Genomic DNA, 20,103 nt, shown 5'->3' on the forward strand with positions numbered 1-20,103 from the left:
GCATAATTTAACACAACGCAAACTCTTTGTTTGAATGGTTGATAAAGTGTGGCATAATTTAACATCAGGTAAATTCTTTGTTCTGACAGCGGTCATGTTGAAAGAGTATTTTCAAACCGAGCACATGTTTGAAATGTAAAATCTCGTTGAACAAATTAACAACATTGTGGGTCATGTGGGACGTGCATTTTATTCCTTTGATTTAGACCATTATTTGCACAGCGCCACAGGATTGACGCCAGGGGCGGCTGGTCAGGGGCGGCAGGGTCGGCCACGCCGTACCAGTCATTTTAAAATACTTAGTAAGCGTTGAAATTAGAAAATAAAAAAAGAAATAAAGTTTGAATGTACGTTAGGATAGATCATATATATTAAAAATATATTTTATTATATTGTAGGTACAAAATAAAGCATTTGTTGCTAATTTTAAATGCTGATAAACACGCTTTGCCGGCGAGATTTCGGCAAGCCGTACCCAGGAATGCATTATACTCGATGTTTCGACTTCGTAGCAGCTTACGGTTTCATCGTTCTCTTTGTCTAGTACACTGTAGTAGACAAAAGACCTGGCGGAACGTATGTTGTGCCAGGTCCGGCGAAATCCTCCTTCGCCGTACCCAGCAACGCGAATTTAGTTTTTAAAACGCTTAATATTTAAGATAGCTAACCAAATTACAAAACAATAACGGCTTCGATGTTCTTCAGTGCACACTATTTTTTTTTAATAATAATTGTCGATTTAATACATTTTTCTGTGTATGAATAATAAACGAAAAAAATTACATTAAATTATCTAAAATTTTATTTTTCGTACATAACTTAGCTACAACATAAATGCGCTTTTTCTGTATTTTTAGCATCTAAGCGTTTTCAGATATTTCAGAAACGAATTTAAAGTTTTAAATCATTTTAATTTTTCAATTATTCAATTAATTTATTTGACAATTTGTCATATACATTAAAAAAAAAATAAATGTAAATGAAGATAGTTAACAGTTGGTACTTTTATTATTACTTTTTTTATATTTTTTAACTGCATGTCATTATTTAATTATTATTATTTAATTGTGGATGTCCGGGGTCGGCAAGCCGTATAGCCGCCGGTCGACGCGGAACTCAGTAAAAATAATGTTTTCGGTGGTTCTCAATTAATGATAAAGCAGAACAAGTAGAATTAAGGATTAATAGTATTTGGAATCAAACTGACATTGTCAATTTCCTATAAAAAATTATTTTAACAGGTCGAAACATTTGAGATGTTTTGTACATCCTGGCACGTAAAATGTCAGTGGTTAATGAGTAGCAGCCATACATTACGAAAATATATAACACCAAGGTGTAGACTCAAAATATTTGGCCGACCCGAAATTTTGACCCACCAGCCGCCACTGATTGACGCATTCGTCCGACGCCATTTTGAACCTCCAGATTGCCTGCTATGTTTTATTTGTGTTTTTTTGGGGAATGTAAAACAATAACCCAAAATGCAGCTGAATAACTTCATTTTTAAAAATTAACCAATAACTCGAATGGACATAAAATATTGACCTCATGTATTTTGTTAGCTTTGAAATTTTTCACCTCATACAAAATTTTCTATCTCACAATTTTAAGTTCAGTAATTTTCTTTGATGTAAACTTAAATTGAACGTAAATTTTCATGCTCTACGGTTCCTGTTCTTTTGTCTGCACATGTTTTATTTCACACCAGATATTTTTGTTTTTGTAAATCTTTGCTAATTTTTTGTTTAGTAAATATTTTGTTAATTAATGCTTTCATCATATAAATTGTCTGATGTTCAATGCTCTCTTGAAACTTTAACACTTGTTCAGTTGTAGTTTAATATCAAAGTCATAGAAATTTAATCTTTAAAATGAGGTAAATAACACAGAAACACGTGGCAGAATCGGAGCGCTCGTTTCCTAGTCGAGCTGGCGGGATTTACGAAATTAAGGTAAATAACACACGTTGAGACAGCGGAGTTCGCGGTTCCTGGTCGAGCTGGCGATCGCGCCATCTGCACAAAGGATGCAGGCTTTGTATAGAAGTCAGGGGTGGTCGGGATGGCATGACGCTTCGTGATATCCAAAACCCAAACACGAGTTTGCCGCCACACCTCCGTAATAACTTGTGTATTTGGATCCAGTTACTTTAATTCAGATTTTTCTTTGTTTTTATAAAATTTGTGATATTCAAATGTTTGCATTGATCCAGAACGTTTAATTTGATTTAATTCAAAGTTCGGAAAGTGGTTTTTTTGTAGCTGAGCATTAAGAAGGTCTTCAACTTGCGCGGAGGAATAAATGATTTTGCGTCCGAACTACATTTTTTGTTAATTTTAATTAAGTTAAGGTATTAAGTTGGTGAAAGTACGATGCCATCAGAACTGCCTATAAAAGAGTTAATTAGTTTTGCGAAATTTTAGGTTAGAAATTGTATACACTTGTTACAGATAATTTAAATAAAGGACGATATTCACTCTTCTTGCTAAAGTGATTTTAAATATAATTTCAAACTTTGTTTAATAAATTGTTAGAAAATTAGTACTTCCGTAGTGATGCACCACAGGCCGTAAAATAAACGAAGATCTTACTTGAACAAATTTTCGAATTACGTCATAGTAAACGATATATGTTGTGTAGCTACTGTAATATGTTCTATGCTTTTTATTTTGTCTTCGTGTTTAGGGGCAAAGGTTTTTGCATTTGGTATGCTACTTAATGATAATTCAGTATATGTCCTACATAATATTCGTTTCATTAAAGTAAGTTTCAGGTTTAATGTTTAGTTTAGTGTTGTTAGTCAAAAACTCATTGTAATTTTATTTATGTTCGAGGATCTTTGAACAAATGTTGTTTAGCGATTTCTGTTTTAGAAGACGAAATGACAATTATTCAAATATTTTTTGTCGGCAGGTATTAGTACTTGCTCCGGTTTGCTTTTTATAATTTATCTTTAAATACGTAAACTTCCTTTTTTAAGGAAAAGAAGATTAGAATAATACCGCAATAACTGGAATTAAACTTGCGAATGACTTACCTGCCGGATTTATGTAGAATATACACGGTTCCTTCTGCATTCCAATTTCGTTCCTTCCCCAGCACAGCAAAGTTCCATAATCCAGTTCTGTCATGGGCTTGTAGGCCGCTGTGCTTCTTGTTCTTTCGCTATGAATTTGATTTTGTGGAATATCGACGGTATCCGCAGAGTTATTAAATTTCCAAATAAACTGCACATCTGTCGGATTGGCCTCCAGTTCGCACAGAATTCGAGCCGTCTCATGTCTTGCAACTCCGAAGACTTTCGGTTGGCCGGGTCGACAAGTCGGAATAACTGGAGAAAAGCGGCAAAATTAATTATAATAAACGACCATTAAAAAAATGACACAGGATTCCGAAAAGGCGAGAATTCGCCTGACGCGCACATATACATGATTGATGACGTTAAGTTCATTTTAATGTGGCACAGAAACTCATTTGTTGAAAAAGGTCGTGGAACTAATAGATTAGTGTTTTATGCTAAGTTGGTAGTATTAAAAAAAAAATGGAATTTTGTACGGGAAAAAGTTTAATATACGCAAGGCAAGCAAATAAATCACTACCGAGTGAGTAAAAATACCTGGAATTGTAAGAATACACAAACACATCCATCATTTTCTTTGGGACATGTGAACGGACAACCTCTTAGGGGTTTGGAAATCGGTTTTGTGGAGTTGTGATTTAAGGCTTTCGTAAACAACTACTATCTAGAACATGTCACATAAAAAATCTTATTTAGAACGAAATAAATGCTATAATATCGATCTTGAGTTTTTCGCCAAGACTACTACAGTTTATGCTTTTAGTGGATTTCATTTTGTGCCACGTGGATATCGAGTACACAATACGACCACTCTTGACATAAATTCATCCATGATATAAAAAATAACGTAGGATGAAAAAGCATAATGTCTGCTATTAAAGTCGTTTATAAAGCTTTCATATTTTCCTTCGAAATATTGATATCTAGAACCACGCCCTACAATGACAAGCGTTAATCAAAATAAAAAGAATGTTCATGACTTCTACTGGGACGATGTATTGAAGTGGTGACTTTTAATGTTTTACGTTTCATCTTATTTTCAAAAATAGTACAAGCGCCAGTTTTCTGTCCATTTCGGCAAAAGTTGTGAGGTCACAGTTTATCAGTAAGTTTATCTAAATTTAATTTTACTAATTAATAACTCTGTCATGGTTCTGCTGCGGTTATGTGGCGCTTAAGGATGTTGGCTTGCAACCAGGTCTTGTTGTTGTAATCTTCTCAATTGGAGTTCACAACGCCAGCCTGTCTCTAATCTACATAAAACCGTAAGTGCTTCTGGTGCAACGTAACATTGTCGCTACAATGTCAACTGTGCTAAGTAGATGTGATTAATGTCTGTAGTTTGAAGGCAAGATCGATACGGGTATCAGTTTGGTGGCATACGGTTAAGCATGTTTTAATGTTTTCAGCAATCTGTCTTTTAACATTATTTTCCATGAGTGTAACTTCAGATCGGTAGTCGGTAAATTGCTAAATCAATAAGGTATTTAAATTCTAGATATGCACTTTTCTCTTGTTTTACCAGAAACTTCCAAGCGGGTAGTTTTTTTCTACAAGTTTTTAAAAATCGGTCTAGAGTTATTTACACAGGACTTCACTTGCGTGTGAAGTCAGGGGTACAAATAGAGATTATTAGAAAAATTTTACCCCTGTGGACTCTTAAAACACAGGTAAAAAAGCATAACATAATATGTATATATTTGAAGTAAGTTATCTGTTAAATAAAAATTGACGCAGACGACAGCCAGACAGACAGACCGACAGACGGAAACGGGAGACCTATTTTTTCGTACTCGATTACACAATACGTCCCTAGCCTATGCTCGGAAAATAAAAACAGCAAATATTTACTTACTTCGCTGCTTTTTTGAACGATGCCCCAGGTCTACGAAAAATGGAGACTTTATCTTAAAAAATCTATGTACAGTCTTGACATTGCTGGTAGTTAAAACCTTTGTAATTAGGTCACGTAAGGATTCAACTCTTTCACAAAAAATTCCTACAAAGGCGCTAAAAGTAATTAACGTTCGAATGTAACGCCTGACTGCCTCCATCCAAACAAAGTGAAACATTACAATGACAATTTTCCTAAATAAAGTTGCGACTCGTCGCCTCTCAGCGGCAGGAAGTTGATAATACAAATATTGATATTCGAGGGGGTGGCAACTGCCTCCGTCGGGCCGGAATAAGCCGCCAGCGGTAGCATGTGTAACCGCCATTTTCTGTTACATTTCGCAGTTTGAGCATTCACAAGACACATTACAACTTCCACTTTATTTGTTGATTTATGACCGAACTTTATCTTTGATTTCACTGAAAACTCCAACGAACAGTTGGGGCTCACTTATGTACGTTTTATTTAGCAAATAAAAGCCCTGGACCAACCCTTTGTTCTTGAACAAACAATTCTGTAATAATGCCTTGTTCGTTAAGAATAATTAAAATCGCAATCAAAAAGTGGAAAATTATTTTCCGGTTAAAATGGAACAATTTATTATTGTGTTATTATATTTTGATTCGTAACAACTTGATAGGAAATTGGAACAGTTTCCAACGCAAGCATTAAAAGATCTTTGCTTTGTGTTTTATCAATCTTTTATTTTTTAACATTATAAAGTTTTTCACTGTAGTCTACCAAGGTAATAAAATGATTTTTATAGTGACTCGTCCTTCTCTCAGTCCTTCTCTTCACAACCAATTGCAAATACGAAAATATAGAGAATAAAACCAATTTTAGCCTAAATTACTCGCCATAAATCACACTGCCGTTTAGCGTTTCCTTCGATTATCAGATAAATCATTTATTTTTCTTAATACTGAATTGTATTGGTCGTTCGGTGGGCAGAAACTAATTTAAGTAATTTAATAACTTGACCGCAAAACTGGTAAACCGGTTTCACACACAATAATTTAGGGAAGATGGATCCGTAATTTCATTAAGAAAGTAAACAGAACTTAATGCTAATATCAATATCACAAGTGACAGTTAACTATTTATCAGAAGCAGTTTATTCAAAAATTTGCATCCTTGATTAATCGAGTTATTTTAAAGTATATACGCTTAGTTAGAAGACAAACGACCCTCTTCGTCCACGCACACTGAAAATTAATTACTTTCAGTAGCTCTATGGTTAATATTTTAGATAATCGCTCGTTATTAAATTTCATTTATTTAACGAGAACATACATTTTTTACAATAACTTATTGATGCTGTTGTGCGGCTTGAATAAAATAGTAACAATAGTCACGAATTATTGATATTAATCTTTACATAACACTAATAAATAATAATAATTAAAGATTTCCACGAAAAACTAATAGCAGTTCTATTATTATGCAAATTATTGTAAAGGTAAAGTTTTAAGGTTAGTTGTAACTTTTTACAAAAGAAAGTAAAGAACTTTAACTTGGTTGGTCTCACTATGGTTTTATATATTCTTAGTTTTCTTTGCCTTGATATTTCTTTACTTTTCATAATTTTTCCTAATCCTCCTGTGCACAGTTGTTACTTTTGGCAATTCTCAGTTCTATTTCATTGCCTTCTTGGCATTTGTTGGTTATCAACACCCCTAAGTACATAAACATTTTTACTTCTTCAAATTCTATTTTTATTCCTTTTTGAGATAGATAAGCTCCTCCGTAGTCCAGTGGTAAAGGTACCCGCCCGGCAAGCGGTAAACGTGCGGTTTAATTCCCATCGGAGAAGTAACATTTTTCTTCGCTTACCAACATTGCTATACTTTCATTACTTAAAGTTCTTTTTTTTGATACTTGTTTATGCTCTTCTGTTTGACCTTCTCTGATTTAATATTTGTTCGAAGTACTGTTTCCATCTTCTTAATTTTCCTTCATTGTCGCCTATTAAGTTGCCTTATATATCTTTTATATATTTGATAGATTCGTGCTTTGTTGACTTTACGTTCTGCACGTCTTTATAAAAGTTTCTTATCTCTTTCTTCTGGTATGCTTCCTCTATAGTTTTTATTTGTCTTTTTAAAAAAATCCCTTTTTTCCTGCGACATATTTGCTTAGCTATCTTTCTTTGACTGCTATAATTCTTTGTATTTTCTTCGTTTCTTATCTGCAACATTTTCATTCTGAGTAACTTTTTATGTTTTATTTTGGCCTCGCATTCTTCGTCTAACCATTTTTTCCTTTATCTTGCTTTGGTTTACTCACATGTCTTTTTGTCGCTTCTGTTACTATTCGTTCTATATTGTTCCATTTGGTTTTTATGTTTTTTTTCTTTTGAAAGATCTTGTTTTTCGAGGTTTCTTTCTGTTTGCTTCATATTTTGTTTTGATTTCCTGTGCTTGCAATTCTTCTGTATTATATCTTACTTCGTGATTTCTTCTGTGTTCTTTGTCTTCCCCTTTCCATTGCTTTAGCTTTGCCCTTACCAAAACGTAGTTTGAATCTGTGTCGGTCCCTCGACAGGTTTTCACTGATGTTATCAACATAAAGTGTTTTTCTTGGATCAGTACATGATCAATCTGATTTCTTTCTTGTCTTCCTGAAATGATCCATGTTCCCTTGTGCATATCTTTTCGTTGAAATTGCGTACTTATTATTTTCATATTTCTTTCTACAGCCAATTCGATTAATCCCAGACCATTGTTGTTTGATTCTTCATGTTTATTGTGTTTTCTTACTATTTCTTTCTATATTTTTTCTCCCTCTACTTTTGCATTTGCGTCTCTCATTATAATTATGATATCTTTTTTTGGTGTTTTGTCGATAACTCTGTCCATTTCTTCATAGAATGTATCCTTTATGCATGTATATTTAGAACGAAAAAATTTTGGTTTTGTCCTTTTAGCATTATCTCACAGATCCTATCTGATATCTGCATAAAGTCTATTATTTTTCCTTTAAGCCTCTGCCGCCCTATAAAACCTGTTCCAAACTGTCTGGCTGCAGAGATTGTACTTGTCAATTTCTTGTATTCCGTCTATTAATTCTATTTTATATCTTTTGATTTCCTTAATAAGGTTCTTGATAGCTCCTTCTTCATAAATACCTCTTACATTCCATGTTCCTGTGAGTATAATATTTTGTTTTTGTTTCATTCTTCTATTCTTTATTTCTCGTCTTTTTTTTTATTGCTTGTTACCATATTCGTTGCCGTATTCATTGCCTGGTCCATTTCCTTTGTTGCTGACTTGAGTATTTTCATTCTTTAGTTTTATGGAATTCGTTTTTATCAGGTTTTCTTTTTCGTTGTCCCATTTCCACTCTTCAGTTCCTATCAACAGTTTTTTATACCTTATTTTAGTGACTTGCCCGTTTTCTCTTTCTTTTTTTGCTTTTATTATAATTTGCTTTTGTATTTCTTAATTTTTTTTTGATAAATCATCTTGATTAAATATCCTTTCCCCTGTTTTCGTACTTAATTTGTTTTTGCTCCGTATTACTTTTATCTTGTCGTCATATTTTGCCAATTTGATTAAACATGCTTTTCCCCTAACTTCGGAACGCTCTTAATTTCTACATTTACATTTAATGACTTATCTATAAAGCTTTCTGCGCCTTTTTTTTACTCTTCTCGGTCATCAGTGTCTATTTTTAGTCCTTGCAACACCACGTTGTTTTTTCTTTTTTCATTTTCCGATCGTTCTAGCCTGTTTTCTAACCCATTTATAGTTTTCTTCATTTTCCTATTTTCTTTTTCTAGTTTCTTATTTTCCGCTCTAAGCTCTTCACTTCTTCCCTGTGTTCTCTTTGTTCCTTTCTCCTTTTCTAATTTCAGTGGACATTTCGTTTATTGTGTTACCCATGCTTTGTATCATTTACATCAACTCTTGTATGTTATCTTCTATTTAGTTTACGTTGATGTTCAAATGAGAAGACGTTTGTACAATTAAACAGGTCAAACGATTTTATGATGTTCCAAATATTGTTGCACGCTCACTTTAAACTTAATAAAACGCAGCGCCAACTAGAGCCAAAATTGGGAGGCGATATCGCGGTTATTCAGAGGACGTGATAAGTTTAAAAATTTGAGCGTGGAAGTAGTACCGGTGTAGTGCTACCTAGTTAGATAAACAAATGTTCAGATGAGAAGACGTTTGCACAATTAAAATGGAACATCATAAAATCGTTTGACCTCTTTAATTTTTGGAATATCCGCATACTACTCTGGGACTCAAGTTCAAAGACAAACCTAGTGCTTGTTACTATATTACCACATTTACCGAAAATCTAAGTAGATCAGAAATGAGCATAGTAATTTGAAGATCTCTCGTTCAGAACTCAGGTAGAAAAATTTACACAAAAAAACTAAACCCAAGCACGAAATTCCCTTCCACTTACATCTCAACTGCTATTCGTTTCACTTTCATTCTCTTTTTCCCCAAAAGGCTAAAAGGAGACAGTGAGGGTAAGAAAAAAATTTGAAAATTTTGCACGGCATTAATATTGATTTAAGGATTACACACCATTAACTAAAATTTGTTTTTCATTGTCTCCAGCAAGTTAATGGCATCAGCTCAAGAGAATTATAAAATAAATCTTTATTGGAAGCTTCGTCCTAAGTTACGACTTTGTCAGTTATAGGGTAATGTGCTCAATCGATTTTTTAGAATCCATAGATAAGACGTCTTACAAATTTATGCGAGGACTGGTTGTTTTTTTCGAATACCTCGGAAACGGTTCTCTAATTTTATGTAGCCACGATCAAAGCAAAAAGTCATAATTACACCGTTATATCGAAAAGAGTATACTTATTTCACTCAACATATTAATGTTATAATTAAAGTGATTCAACGTTACAAACGTTTTGCGTCCTGTTTTTTTATTAAAAGCAACTCTGCTTATAGATTTCCAGAAACCGATTGAAAACAGTCTAAAACTAAAGGTAAAATTAATTCCTAAACTCACATTTCACATCAAGCTGGACCGGATTGCTTTCACCATCCCCTTCCTGATTGTGTCCGACGCAGGTGTAATGGCCAGATCGAGCTTTCGTAATCGATTGAAGTACCAAACTCTGATTGCTGACAATTGTGTTTGCTTGTGCATTATTGTACAACTGTTTGCCCTGCAACAATTGGTTATCATTGAAACTCTATTTTCACTATGCAGATATGACACTCACATTATGCCTCCAACTGACTTTGTATACCCACGGGTTGGACTTGATGTTGCATTCAAAGTAGACATCCACTCCTTCTTTGATGGTACTGCCGTTTAGTGTGCTGCCCAATTCCAGAGAAACGAGCGGAACGTCTGAAAAGGATATTTTTCAAATATGTTAAAATGAAAATAGTGGGAGGCTTTCCGTGCCGTTTAATGGAAGCTGGTTCTATAAAAGTGGAGAGTATGAGGAGACGAAACGAAGTTACGGCGTGGGATGTCAACGTTAAAAATGTCAAAAGACTTACGGAGTATTATGATGAATAACGCTTTTATTATTTTACATGCTGGCGGTAAGAACGATTTTGTAAACAATGTAGTCGATTGTTTGCGTCAAAGGGATAAAAACCTCTGGAAGATTTATTACTGAGGAATAAAAAATCTAGGGTATCAAATGGAAGAGCCACCGACTAACGGAAATCACAAGAAAGCATTTTACGAGTTTTAGAAAACATTTTATAATAATATCGCTTTTATAGTTTAAATGCATTTAAGACGTTCAGAAAAATCTTAAACTAACATATGCATGGTTTAATGTAATAGCTTATGAGTATTGCGAGAACGTGCAAGTGCTTAGATTTATATATTTTTTGACCTTGATGTTAATGGACTTTTCAGATGATAAATTCGTTATTTGTAAATATTTATTCCATGTCTGCTTTAAATACAGTCTGAAAGAGTATAAGTAGACATAAAACATGTCATATTGTTTCAGGCCGCACGTATACATAAGTCACAAAAACAACTTGTAAAACTGTTCACTCAACAAAAAAATTGATCCAAAAAATTTAGACAGAACTCCTAGCACGTGAAGTAAAACATTCAAAGAAATTCAATGTGATCGAAAAAAAAAATATCGAGGGGGATGGGATTCGAACCCACGCGAGCAGAGATCAAGTTCGCCAAGGTGCAGAATAGAATAAAATGGAATAGGACAGTGTTTATTAAAATGTTAGCAAGTACATTGCTTTACAGATTTCTGTAATTTTACGATTTCCTATATTCCAAGATCCCAGGGCCCTCAGACGTCACTTATTTTCTCACAAAAAAAATTTGTAGGATAAAGTAGTATTGGTATATACCTTGAGTTTATGCATGCAACAGTACTTACATTTCTCAAAGTTTCAGTACTGATTTTTAGGGTTGTTTTAGAAAATATTGCTGAAAATTAATAATTAATACTGCCAGACACTTTTCGCCGGCGGCAACTTTTACCAGGCGCTTTAAACCTCCCAAAAAAATAATGTAACTTTACTTATAATCTCAGTCTTGATTTTTATATATGACATTCGGGGAACTATTTCAATAATTTTTGTAAGCAGCCAGACCATTCAGAGGGGCCAAAAATTCCCCTAGGCACACACAAAGAGTCGCATGTATGAGCGCAAGCGTGATTATTAGATAGTTTTACAACATAGTTTTATAAAATATATATTATTAATAGTCTAATAGGTCTTCAGTAATAATTAAGTAAAATTTCCACGCTTAATTATAATGGTAATTATAGCATAATTAAATGTGAATTCATTGGAACTCGTAATGAAAATTATGAACAAACCGTTGTTGAATTATGAAAAATAATTTATTCGATGTACTCGAGAGATTTATGGTTTAAAAAAACAATCAATTTAATGAAATAGTAGTTTATTTGCATGTTATGATAAGCAAAAAAAAAATAAATAAATTTATTAACAGGAAATTTCAAAATAATTCATTTAAACATTAATTATTATTATTCATCAATAAGCTGTGATTTTTTCAGTCTTCATTGTCTTCTTCATTGAAGTTTGATAACTCATAATCAATCCCATATTGGTATTAAGAAAAAATGGCCAAATATAAGCCCCGCCCACCCACCCCTTCTGAATTGTGACGAATGTTTTATTCATCGTGAGCAAAAGGGCGAAGTTTAGTTGCAAAATCCTCATTTCTCTACAAGAAATTACCATATGAAATTCATCACAATTGAGATCGGGGCGGGCGGGTGAGGCTTAATCTTTGTTTTTTGTAATATACAGGGTGTCTCAGAAATAAGTACATTAATTGTAATCAGTTATAGAGCTCATTGAACTCAACAACTTTTCTTAGTAGAGTTTTGTCAAGAACTTTTTAATTATCAAGTTAAAAATTGTTAAAGTTACACCCCAATTAAGGTTACCCGCCCATGGATCCTCAGTCACCCATGGACACTAATAATTATTATAATTAATAATTTATGGTCAAAAACAGTTACTAGGATACGTATTTTCCTAATCTTGTCAATGTGACAAACATTTAGAGAGAAATTGAAAATCCTGCTCCCTAACGGCGTACGGAATTTCATCGGCCCAAATGTGGGTGTTGAACACCTTCCCTCGTGTAACCGACCTCATCAGTTGATGGTGTAAGAGATACAAAATTTGCTTGTTCGTTTATTTTTCTCTTAACCCACTCACAAAAGTTTTGCCTACGTGGTAAGTCTGTTAGTTTCAATAACTGAACTTTCTGGTCCTGAAAGGGGTACATTTGTTCTCTGAGTATCCTCCAAATACTACTCTCCGATACATCACACTAGACAGTGATACGTGCTAGTACCCGGTCGAGCTTCGACACTCTTCAAAACAGCCTCTTCAATATTAGCAATTCGATTACTACGTAACTTACCCCGATCCTGAGGTGCAGGTTTAAAAGATCCGTACTCTCGAAAATGCTGCAACGTTCTTAAAACTGCGCACATTTGGCAGACGACGATTTGAGAGGTTTTCTGAAAAAATTCCTTGGGCGCGAGTTCCGTTTCCCCGAGCTTCACCGTACGTTAAAATGATATCGGTGCATTCCAGATTTGAAAACAAAGCCATTTCAACACATTTCGTCAACACATTTCGTCTATAAATTAGAAATTTGTGCCAAACAAATGTTAAAGAGACAACGTTTAATAAAAGCATTGACATAAAAATGATTGTCAGTGTCAAAACGGTTGCTACGGTACCTTCTTCATTGTTGTAGTGTTGCTACTATTTAAGTTATTATTTAAAGTGAACATAGACGGCTCGTGAATATATGGGTGGGAAAATTCGAAATTCGACTTGAGTTTTCGAAAAAATGCTAGATAAAAAAGTTGTTCCGTTTCACGAGTTCTGTTACTGGTTAAAATTAATGTACTTATTTCTGAGACACCCTGTATAGAGTTTTTTTTCAACAACAGGATAGTTAAACATGTTTTCAGTTTCTTCTTGGGAAAAGAAGACTTTGTATATTAAGAAAAAATTAACCATCCGTTCGTAGGGATGACCCTACTTTGACGGTAAGTAAAGGAAAAAATCCCCACAAATATCTCTCTGCCGCTCAATGACAAGCGGACGAATAATGACCTTCGGCTTGCGCTCATACACAAAGCGACTCCTTGTGTGTCTGGGGGCATGTTGGGACCCTCCGATTGGTCTGGCTGTTTACAAAAATTATTGAAATAGTTCCTTGAGTATCATGTACTGTTTCTACCTACTTTTATCACCTGGTACCTGTAAATTGGCAGTCGGCCCAAGCTATGCATACACTCAAGGTATATACTAATACTACTTTATCCTATACATTTTATTTGTGAGAAAATAAGTAACGACTGGGGGCCCTGGGATCTTGCTCTACCATTTAAAATGGAAAAAAAATCATAACGATAAACTTAAAACGTTACTTAGTTGTAGTTATATTAAATATCAAGCAACATGGCGCAATGCATTCTCAAAATCTGTAAACTATCAGGATCTAAAAAGATATACCGGTTGTCTGGAAAATGACGGATTAACTCTTCGCTACGCTCTCAACCGGTAAGTTTAACATGCTCGTAGCAAATTTTAGGTCCTATGCTCTTTTATTTTCGGATAAATCTAAAGGAATCTGGTGTTTTATTTTGGGAGCCCATGGAGATTTTTTTTGTAAATTATGTAAAAGAATTTTGGGGGACTTCGGTGTTCTATTTTTTTCACTCTTATCTTAGCAGGTATTAGCCCCACCCACCTACCATCTATTTTCTTAGAGGATATGATTTGCCAAAATCAGTCTTATCTTAGCAGATACTTGCCCCGCCCACCCACCCTCTCTTTTCTTAGAGGATATGTGATTTGCCAAAATCAGTGTTATCTTATCAGATACTAGCCCCGCCCACCCACCCTCTCTTTTCTGATCGAGTATCTCATTTGCCAAAATCAGTTTTTTCTTATCACGATTAATGACTACTAGTCGGAGGTATTCACGCATTAGGTGCTTGCAATGTTGCCAATTTTACTTTTATAAATACGTTTTTACCATAATCTGCTTCCGACTTATTTTCTGGTTTCTTAGTAACGATGGTGACTGAAGTCCAGCTTTTATTTTTTTTTAGGATAATCACCATAACAACCAGTAGTTATTAATCGTTGCGCATTATTATTATTAATAAAACAAGCTGTTATTTTTCATTAGTAAATATACAAAAAAATATATATAAGAAGACATTAATTTATAAATTATAAACAAAAACAAAACCAACAAAAGAAAGCATAACCAACTAAACACTAGAGAAGATGTTCAAAATTCCTGCCTTGTGCTTGTAAGTCAGCTCAGTACTTGCCAAGGTAAAACTGATTTTGCAGATGAGGTACCCTGTAAAAAAGAGAGGGCGGGTGGGTGGGGCTAGTAAATACCTGCTAAGATAAGATTGGTTTTTTGGCAAATGACACCCCCTCTAAGAGAAGAGAAGGCGGGAAAAAGTCTTGTGTACTTACCGCAGTGTTTGGGTACCTATGGTGTATTAATATGGGAGCCCATGGAGATTTTTTTATGTAAATTATTTAAAAGAATTTTGGGGGACTTTGGTGTTCTATTTTTGAAAAATTTTGACCTGACCCCGTTTTTTTTTTTGAAAAATTTAAAACAATCTTGAGGCTCTAGTTATTCCTATTTGGAAAGAATTTGAAAGTGCTTTAGACCCTTTAATGTCTTTTCTTATAATAATTTAAATAAATTTCTTAGAGGATACGTCATTTGCCAAAATCAGTTTTATCTTAGCAGGTATTAGCCCCGCCCACCCACCCTCTCTTTTATTAGAAGGTATGTCATCTGCCAAACTCGGTCTTATTTTAGAGTCTGGCCGCTGTAAGTATAGCATACCAATAAAAGTGCGCAAAGAACGAAACTGAAACAGGACGAGTCCATTTTCAAAAAGGAGGGGAGGCAGTCCCTCAGTGGCGTCTGCTGCATTTCGTTTTGCGTTTCACGTGTTTCACCTGTATTTCACTATTTGTTTTATAAGTTTTATAAAACAGTACTTTTCAGAGCTTTAAAATAACATTCTTCTTTGACGCGTACACCAAGATCCTTAGACAACAAAATATCACTACGCCACTGACGGCTTTCCCCACCTGTTCTTGTGCGCAGCTTGTGATGAGTCAACTATCATTCTTTGGCCCGACGATTTATAGCAGCTACTAGCCCCGCCCACCCATCCTCTCTTTTCTTAGATGGTGTCATTTGCCAATGTCACTCTTATCTTAGCAGGTACTAGCCTCGCCCACTTTTGGGACTTTTGGGACTCCCCAACATAACTTACTGAAGAGTTAATTCGCTATTTTCCAGACACCCGGTATAGTGTTTTTGATGATTTTTTTCTCCTTATTAAAGTTGTCGAGATTTGCGTTAATACAAAAAAATAGTCTAGAGTTATAGGTTTTGGACAATTTTCAATGATTTATGCTGCTTATACTACCGTATGATTTTCTAAATTTGACGTAACGGAAGACTCTGGAAATAAACATGTGAAAGACGTAGGGCGCAGTTCAATTATTTTTTATATAAATGTCACTCTCACGAAGACACAATAGGTTAAAACAACAAGTAAACAACAAGGCGAATTCATAAACTACAACTACAGTTAACTTTAACTAAGTTAAATTGTAAAATGTTGTTATACAATTTTGAGTTGTTTACCAAAAATCTGGATATCTGCGGTAAAAACACAACACGGATTCATAATTCACACATGCGAGAATTGTACTTTATTTAATAAAATTTAAGCAACATTTATGCCGTGAAAGTGTAAAATACATTTTTTGGTGGGCATGAACGAAAAAATTGATTAACGATTTACCATAACTGAGATAACCTTAAAACGTTTGCAAGCTTTCAGAGCATTTGGTTTTGTAGTTCCTGATTTCTGAGTCATACATTGATTTTTTTAAGTCACCCTGTATAAGAAAATCTAAAAAATATTAATGGAATGATATAAAGTATAGACTCATAACTTTTTGTGCATTTAAGATAGGATTTTTTCGGCAAAATTTTCAGATCGCGTCATCAATTGGGGGGGGGGGGGATAAACAGATACATTTTGATTAAAAACTTAACACGGGTTCATAAACTGCACGTGTAGGACTATGCTACTTTATACAATTTAAAACCTATTTACCATGTACAATTTTGAGGTGACGTTACCACATTATTGGTGGGGATCATTAGACAAAGTTTGCCTAGCGTTTTAATATCTATATGATATAATATAAATACAAAATTTAACAACTATCCGCCCAGTATTTTCGGAGATTATCTGCCTAATAAAAATCGGGACGGCAGACGGACAGACAATCGGATAGACAGACGCACAAATTGTTTAAGCATAACATCTTTTTGCCGCTTGTAAGAAAATATGTTTTCACATACTAAGACCCGGTTTATAGAAACTCAATTAAATATTTCATTGCAATTAAATTTTTAACACGGCGCTAAAGTACCACGTGACCGACTCTACGCCAATCAGATACTTTGTACTTTCCCTATGTATTTTTTTTTAAATATAATTTATTAAATTACAGAGCAGTAACCACTTCAACAAGACCAAACTTGCAACAGAATGCATACATTAAAATTTCGTTACAACCGCATGGTATGCTGAATATAATGACATTCAGAATAGCGAAAATATTGTGTTCCCTTTTGTGAGTATTTGAAGGCGACGTATTTGAGATTAGTTTCGCCATTTTCTAGAGAGAAATACGCCTCAGACATGCAATAGACGTGCAACTTGGACATTATATATAGCAATGTTGAGAAAAAATAAATGAAAACTATAAACAGTTTCCCTCTTCTATTTGTTACGTATAACATGTAAGAAACCTATGTATTTTGTAACTATACTTCTCCTGTTTCAGACACAGTAACAAAGGATGGAAATATGGTAGAAATCGATATCTCATATTAGTTACTAAAAACAAAAATATTAATCAAAATTCAGCCAGTGTCTTTTATTTTTTTAGTAGTCAGTCGAGAATTACATAAAAGTTATTAATAGTAAAAGTATCAGTAGGATGGATGGCTTGATAGCCTTTGATATAAACAAGAAGTACTGTTATCGCCTCTCTTCAATCATTTCTCTAGTGGTAGCGTTAAATTTGCATAAACAAAATAGAACAAGTGTAACCGTGGCGCTCGCTTTTGAAATGGCGTAGATTCTATGCTGACGATGCCATTTGCGAATATTTATGGACCTTTTACCGCAGAAATAGGAAATGTAGAAACAAGCACGAATTGTTAACCCGATTCGACAATTCTACCACCTAATTAGAAGTAAACAACTGCAAATTATTATTCAAACCTACAGGCAACCAGTGAAAGCGAAAACACGTTTTTTTTTATTAGCATTCGACGATAGCAGCAAAAATTTGAATCGGTCGAGAGGTTAATCAAGTTTGCCGAAGCAAAAAGTTACTGCTTCCTTGTTTATGATGGCTCCTCCTCATGGGAGTGGTTATTCTTGGCCTTATTTAATGTGGTGAGATGTTAAGAGTTGTAAACTATGCCGAAGCGTGGTGTGCATATAAAGAGTCTTTCGCTTTCTCTACATGAGTCCCTCTCCACATATATCTGAACAAAATGGGATACAAAAAGCTCGTGTGTTGTAAAACTTTGATGTTACAAAATGTTTTTACAGAGAAAAAGTTGTTCCAGTTCCAAGTGATTCCTCGTGTAATGGACCAAATTAGTTTGCATGGTCGCATATTCTCCTCTCTCCCGTTTAACTTTTAGGTACGAAGTTTGCTTTCCTTGTATGTACGCCTATAACAAAAACACTTTTGTGAAGTCGGTTACTGTCGTCAGCAATGCCAGTTAGACCACGTTTATGTTCGATTTAATAAACATGAGTGTTTCAAGTAAATATTATTTTATTAAAAAAAAACCCACAGAAAGTAATAGCATAATATTTTTTTATTTTCTATATTTATACCGAGAGAATAAAATCCTTTACGTCTACACAAAATTAGCAAATCATCTTTGTTAATTATTATTATTCATTCAAGAGTCCAAATACTTTTATCGTGATAAGTAGTTGAATGTAAAGGGAAGAAAACAAAATATTTTTTTCGTCCACATTTTGTGCCAAAAATTAACTACCTATTCATTAGTATTTATTTCAATGTATAAAAAAATTGGTCGAAGGTTGTGTCGACAGAACTTCCCTCGCCACTGCATTTACGAAAAATTATATAATTTAATTTGGCGAATTTTATTTGTGTTACGAGATGTTTCGAACGGTTTTTTTTTTTTAAATTTTGTGATGACATCACACCAATCAGACGTCAGACATAGGTATATTTATTGATTTTGTACAAGCTCTCAAAGATTTAGGAATAAGTAACAAACAGGTTTTGTGAAAATGAGGTTATAAGACTCAATAAACACACAATTAACAGAAAAATTTAAAGTTATGTGTGGACTAAGACAGGGAGACCCGTTGTCGCCATTACTGCTCAAGTCAGCTTTGGGGAAAGTAATGACTAATGAGGGAGGCCAGGATACTGTGACCAGGTTGTTCTCCTGGGGAATTTTATGTTTAGAGGGTTGGTAGAAGTTGATTTGGTGGCTAGAGGGTCGTGACACGTCACTTTTGGTTTGTTTGTTGTGACTGTAGCTAATTCTTACGGTTTTTCCAAGCGGAAATATGCGAATTTTCGACGAACGTGGTGTAAATTTGTTTTATTGTTTGTAAATTCACAGTTCGTGTTAGGATTTTAATCGTTAACTGGTTCTGACACAATTTAACAGTCATAAGTTTGTTCAGATAAAAGTACTTGCAGGAGATTTCATCAGATTCACTTAGTCAAGACTCATCCTTTGTTTATCAAATTATGAATAGGGTTTCTATATGCTTATACTCAAGTGTTACATTATAACACTTCTTAATTCCTCACACAAGATTGCTAATAGTTCATTTACGGCAGTTAAATTAACCTAACGTTGTCCCACTCTGGGAAAAGAACCGTAAAAGTGCGGTAAAATTCATAATATCGTGGATTGAGGTACGGGGGATTAAAAAATTTCTCCCCTTGGGCAGTTATTGTCATCGTTATCATCATCACATCATCGAGACATTTTTCTCGCAACGTGGAAAATTACATCACCGAGAAGCTTTTCTCGCAACGCAGGATGCATTTTGTGTTTATTTATGATGTGTTTGTTTGGGATAAGCTGGGGACAGTACACGATATAAACTCTCAAAGCTAATGGATTTAAGTAACCAGTCACTTCGATCAAGTCATCATTGTACATAATGTAAATTCTTTGTTTGAATCGTTGATAAAGTGTGGTATAATTTAACTTAATGTAAATTCTTTGTTTTGGCAGCGGCCATGTTGAAAGAGTATTTTCAAATCGAGCACATGTTTGAATTATAAATTTTCTTTAAACAAATTAACAACATTGTGAGTCACGTGGAACGTGTATTTTATTTCTTTGATTTATACCATTATTGGCACAGCGCCACAGGATTGAGTACATTCCTGGGAGACATATTTTTGATGCATTTTTTTGAAAGACGCATTCGTTCGACGCCATTTTGAACCTACTTTTCATATTTAACCAATAACTTGAATAAACATAAAATATT

At 34.3% G+C, this 20,103-nt stretch overlaps 1 protein-coding gene across 7 annotated transcripts in view; it reads right to left on the reverse strand.

Moving 5' to 3' along the window:
• The window catches only part of LOC135136030 (hemicentin-2-like), a 587,972-nt gene that overhangs the window by 10,224 nt on the left and 557,645 nt on the right, over positions 1–20,103 (reverse strand). For all 7 annotated transcript variants that reach the window (XM_064065161.1, XM_064065158.1, XM_064065160.1 and 4 more), the window contains exons 8-10: positions 10,180–10,310; positions 9,963–10,122; positions 3,041–3,334 (exon numbers count right to left, since the gene is read on the reverse strand). In XM_064065161.1, coding sequence (XP_063921231.1) covers positions 3,041–3,334; positions 9,963–10,122; positions 10,180–10,310 — 585 coding nt within the window. The remainder of the gene's footprint in view (positions 1–3,040; positions 3,335–9,962; positions 10,123–10,179; positions 10,311–20,103) is intronic.

Source organism: Zophobas morio, unplaced genomic scaffold, assembly GCF_036711695.1.
Source record: "Zophobas morio isolate AGI-343-1 ecotype UQ-CSIRO unplaced genomic scaffold, CSIRO_AGI_Zmor_V1 ptg000026l, whole genome shotgun sequence".
NCBI lineage: Eukaryota > Metazoa > Arthropoda > Insecta > Coleoptera > Tenebrionidae > Zophobas > Zophobas morio.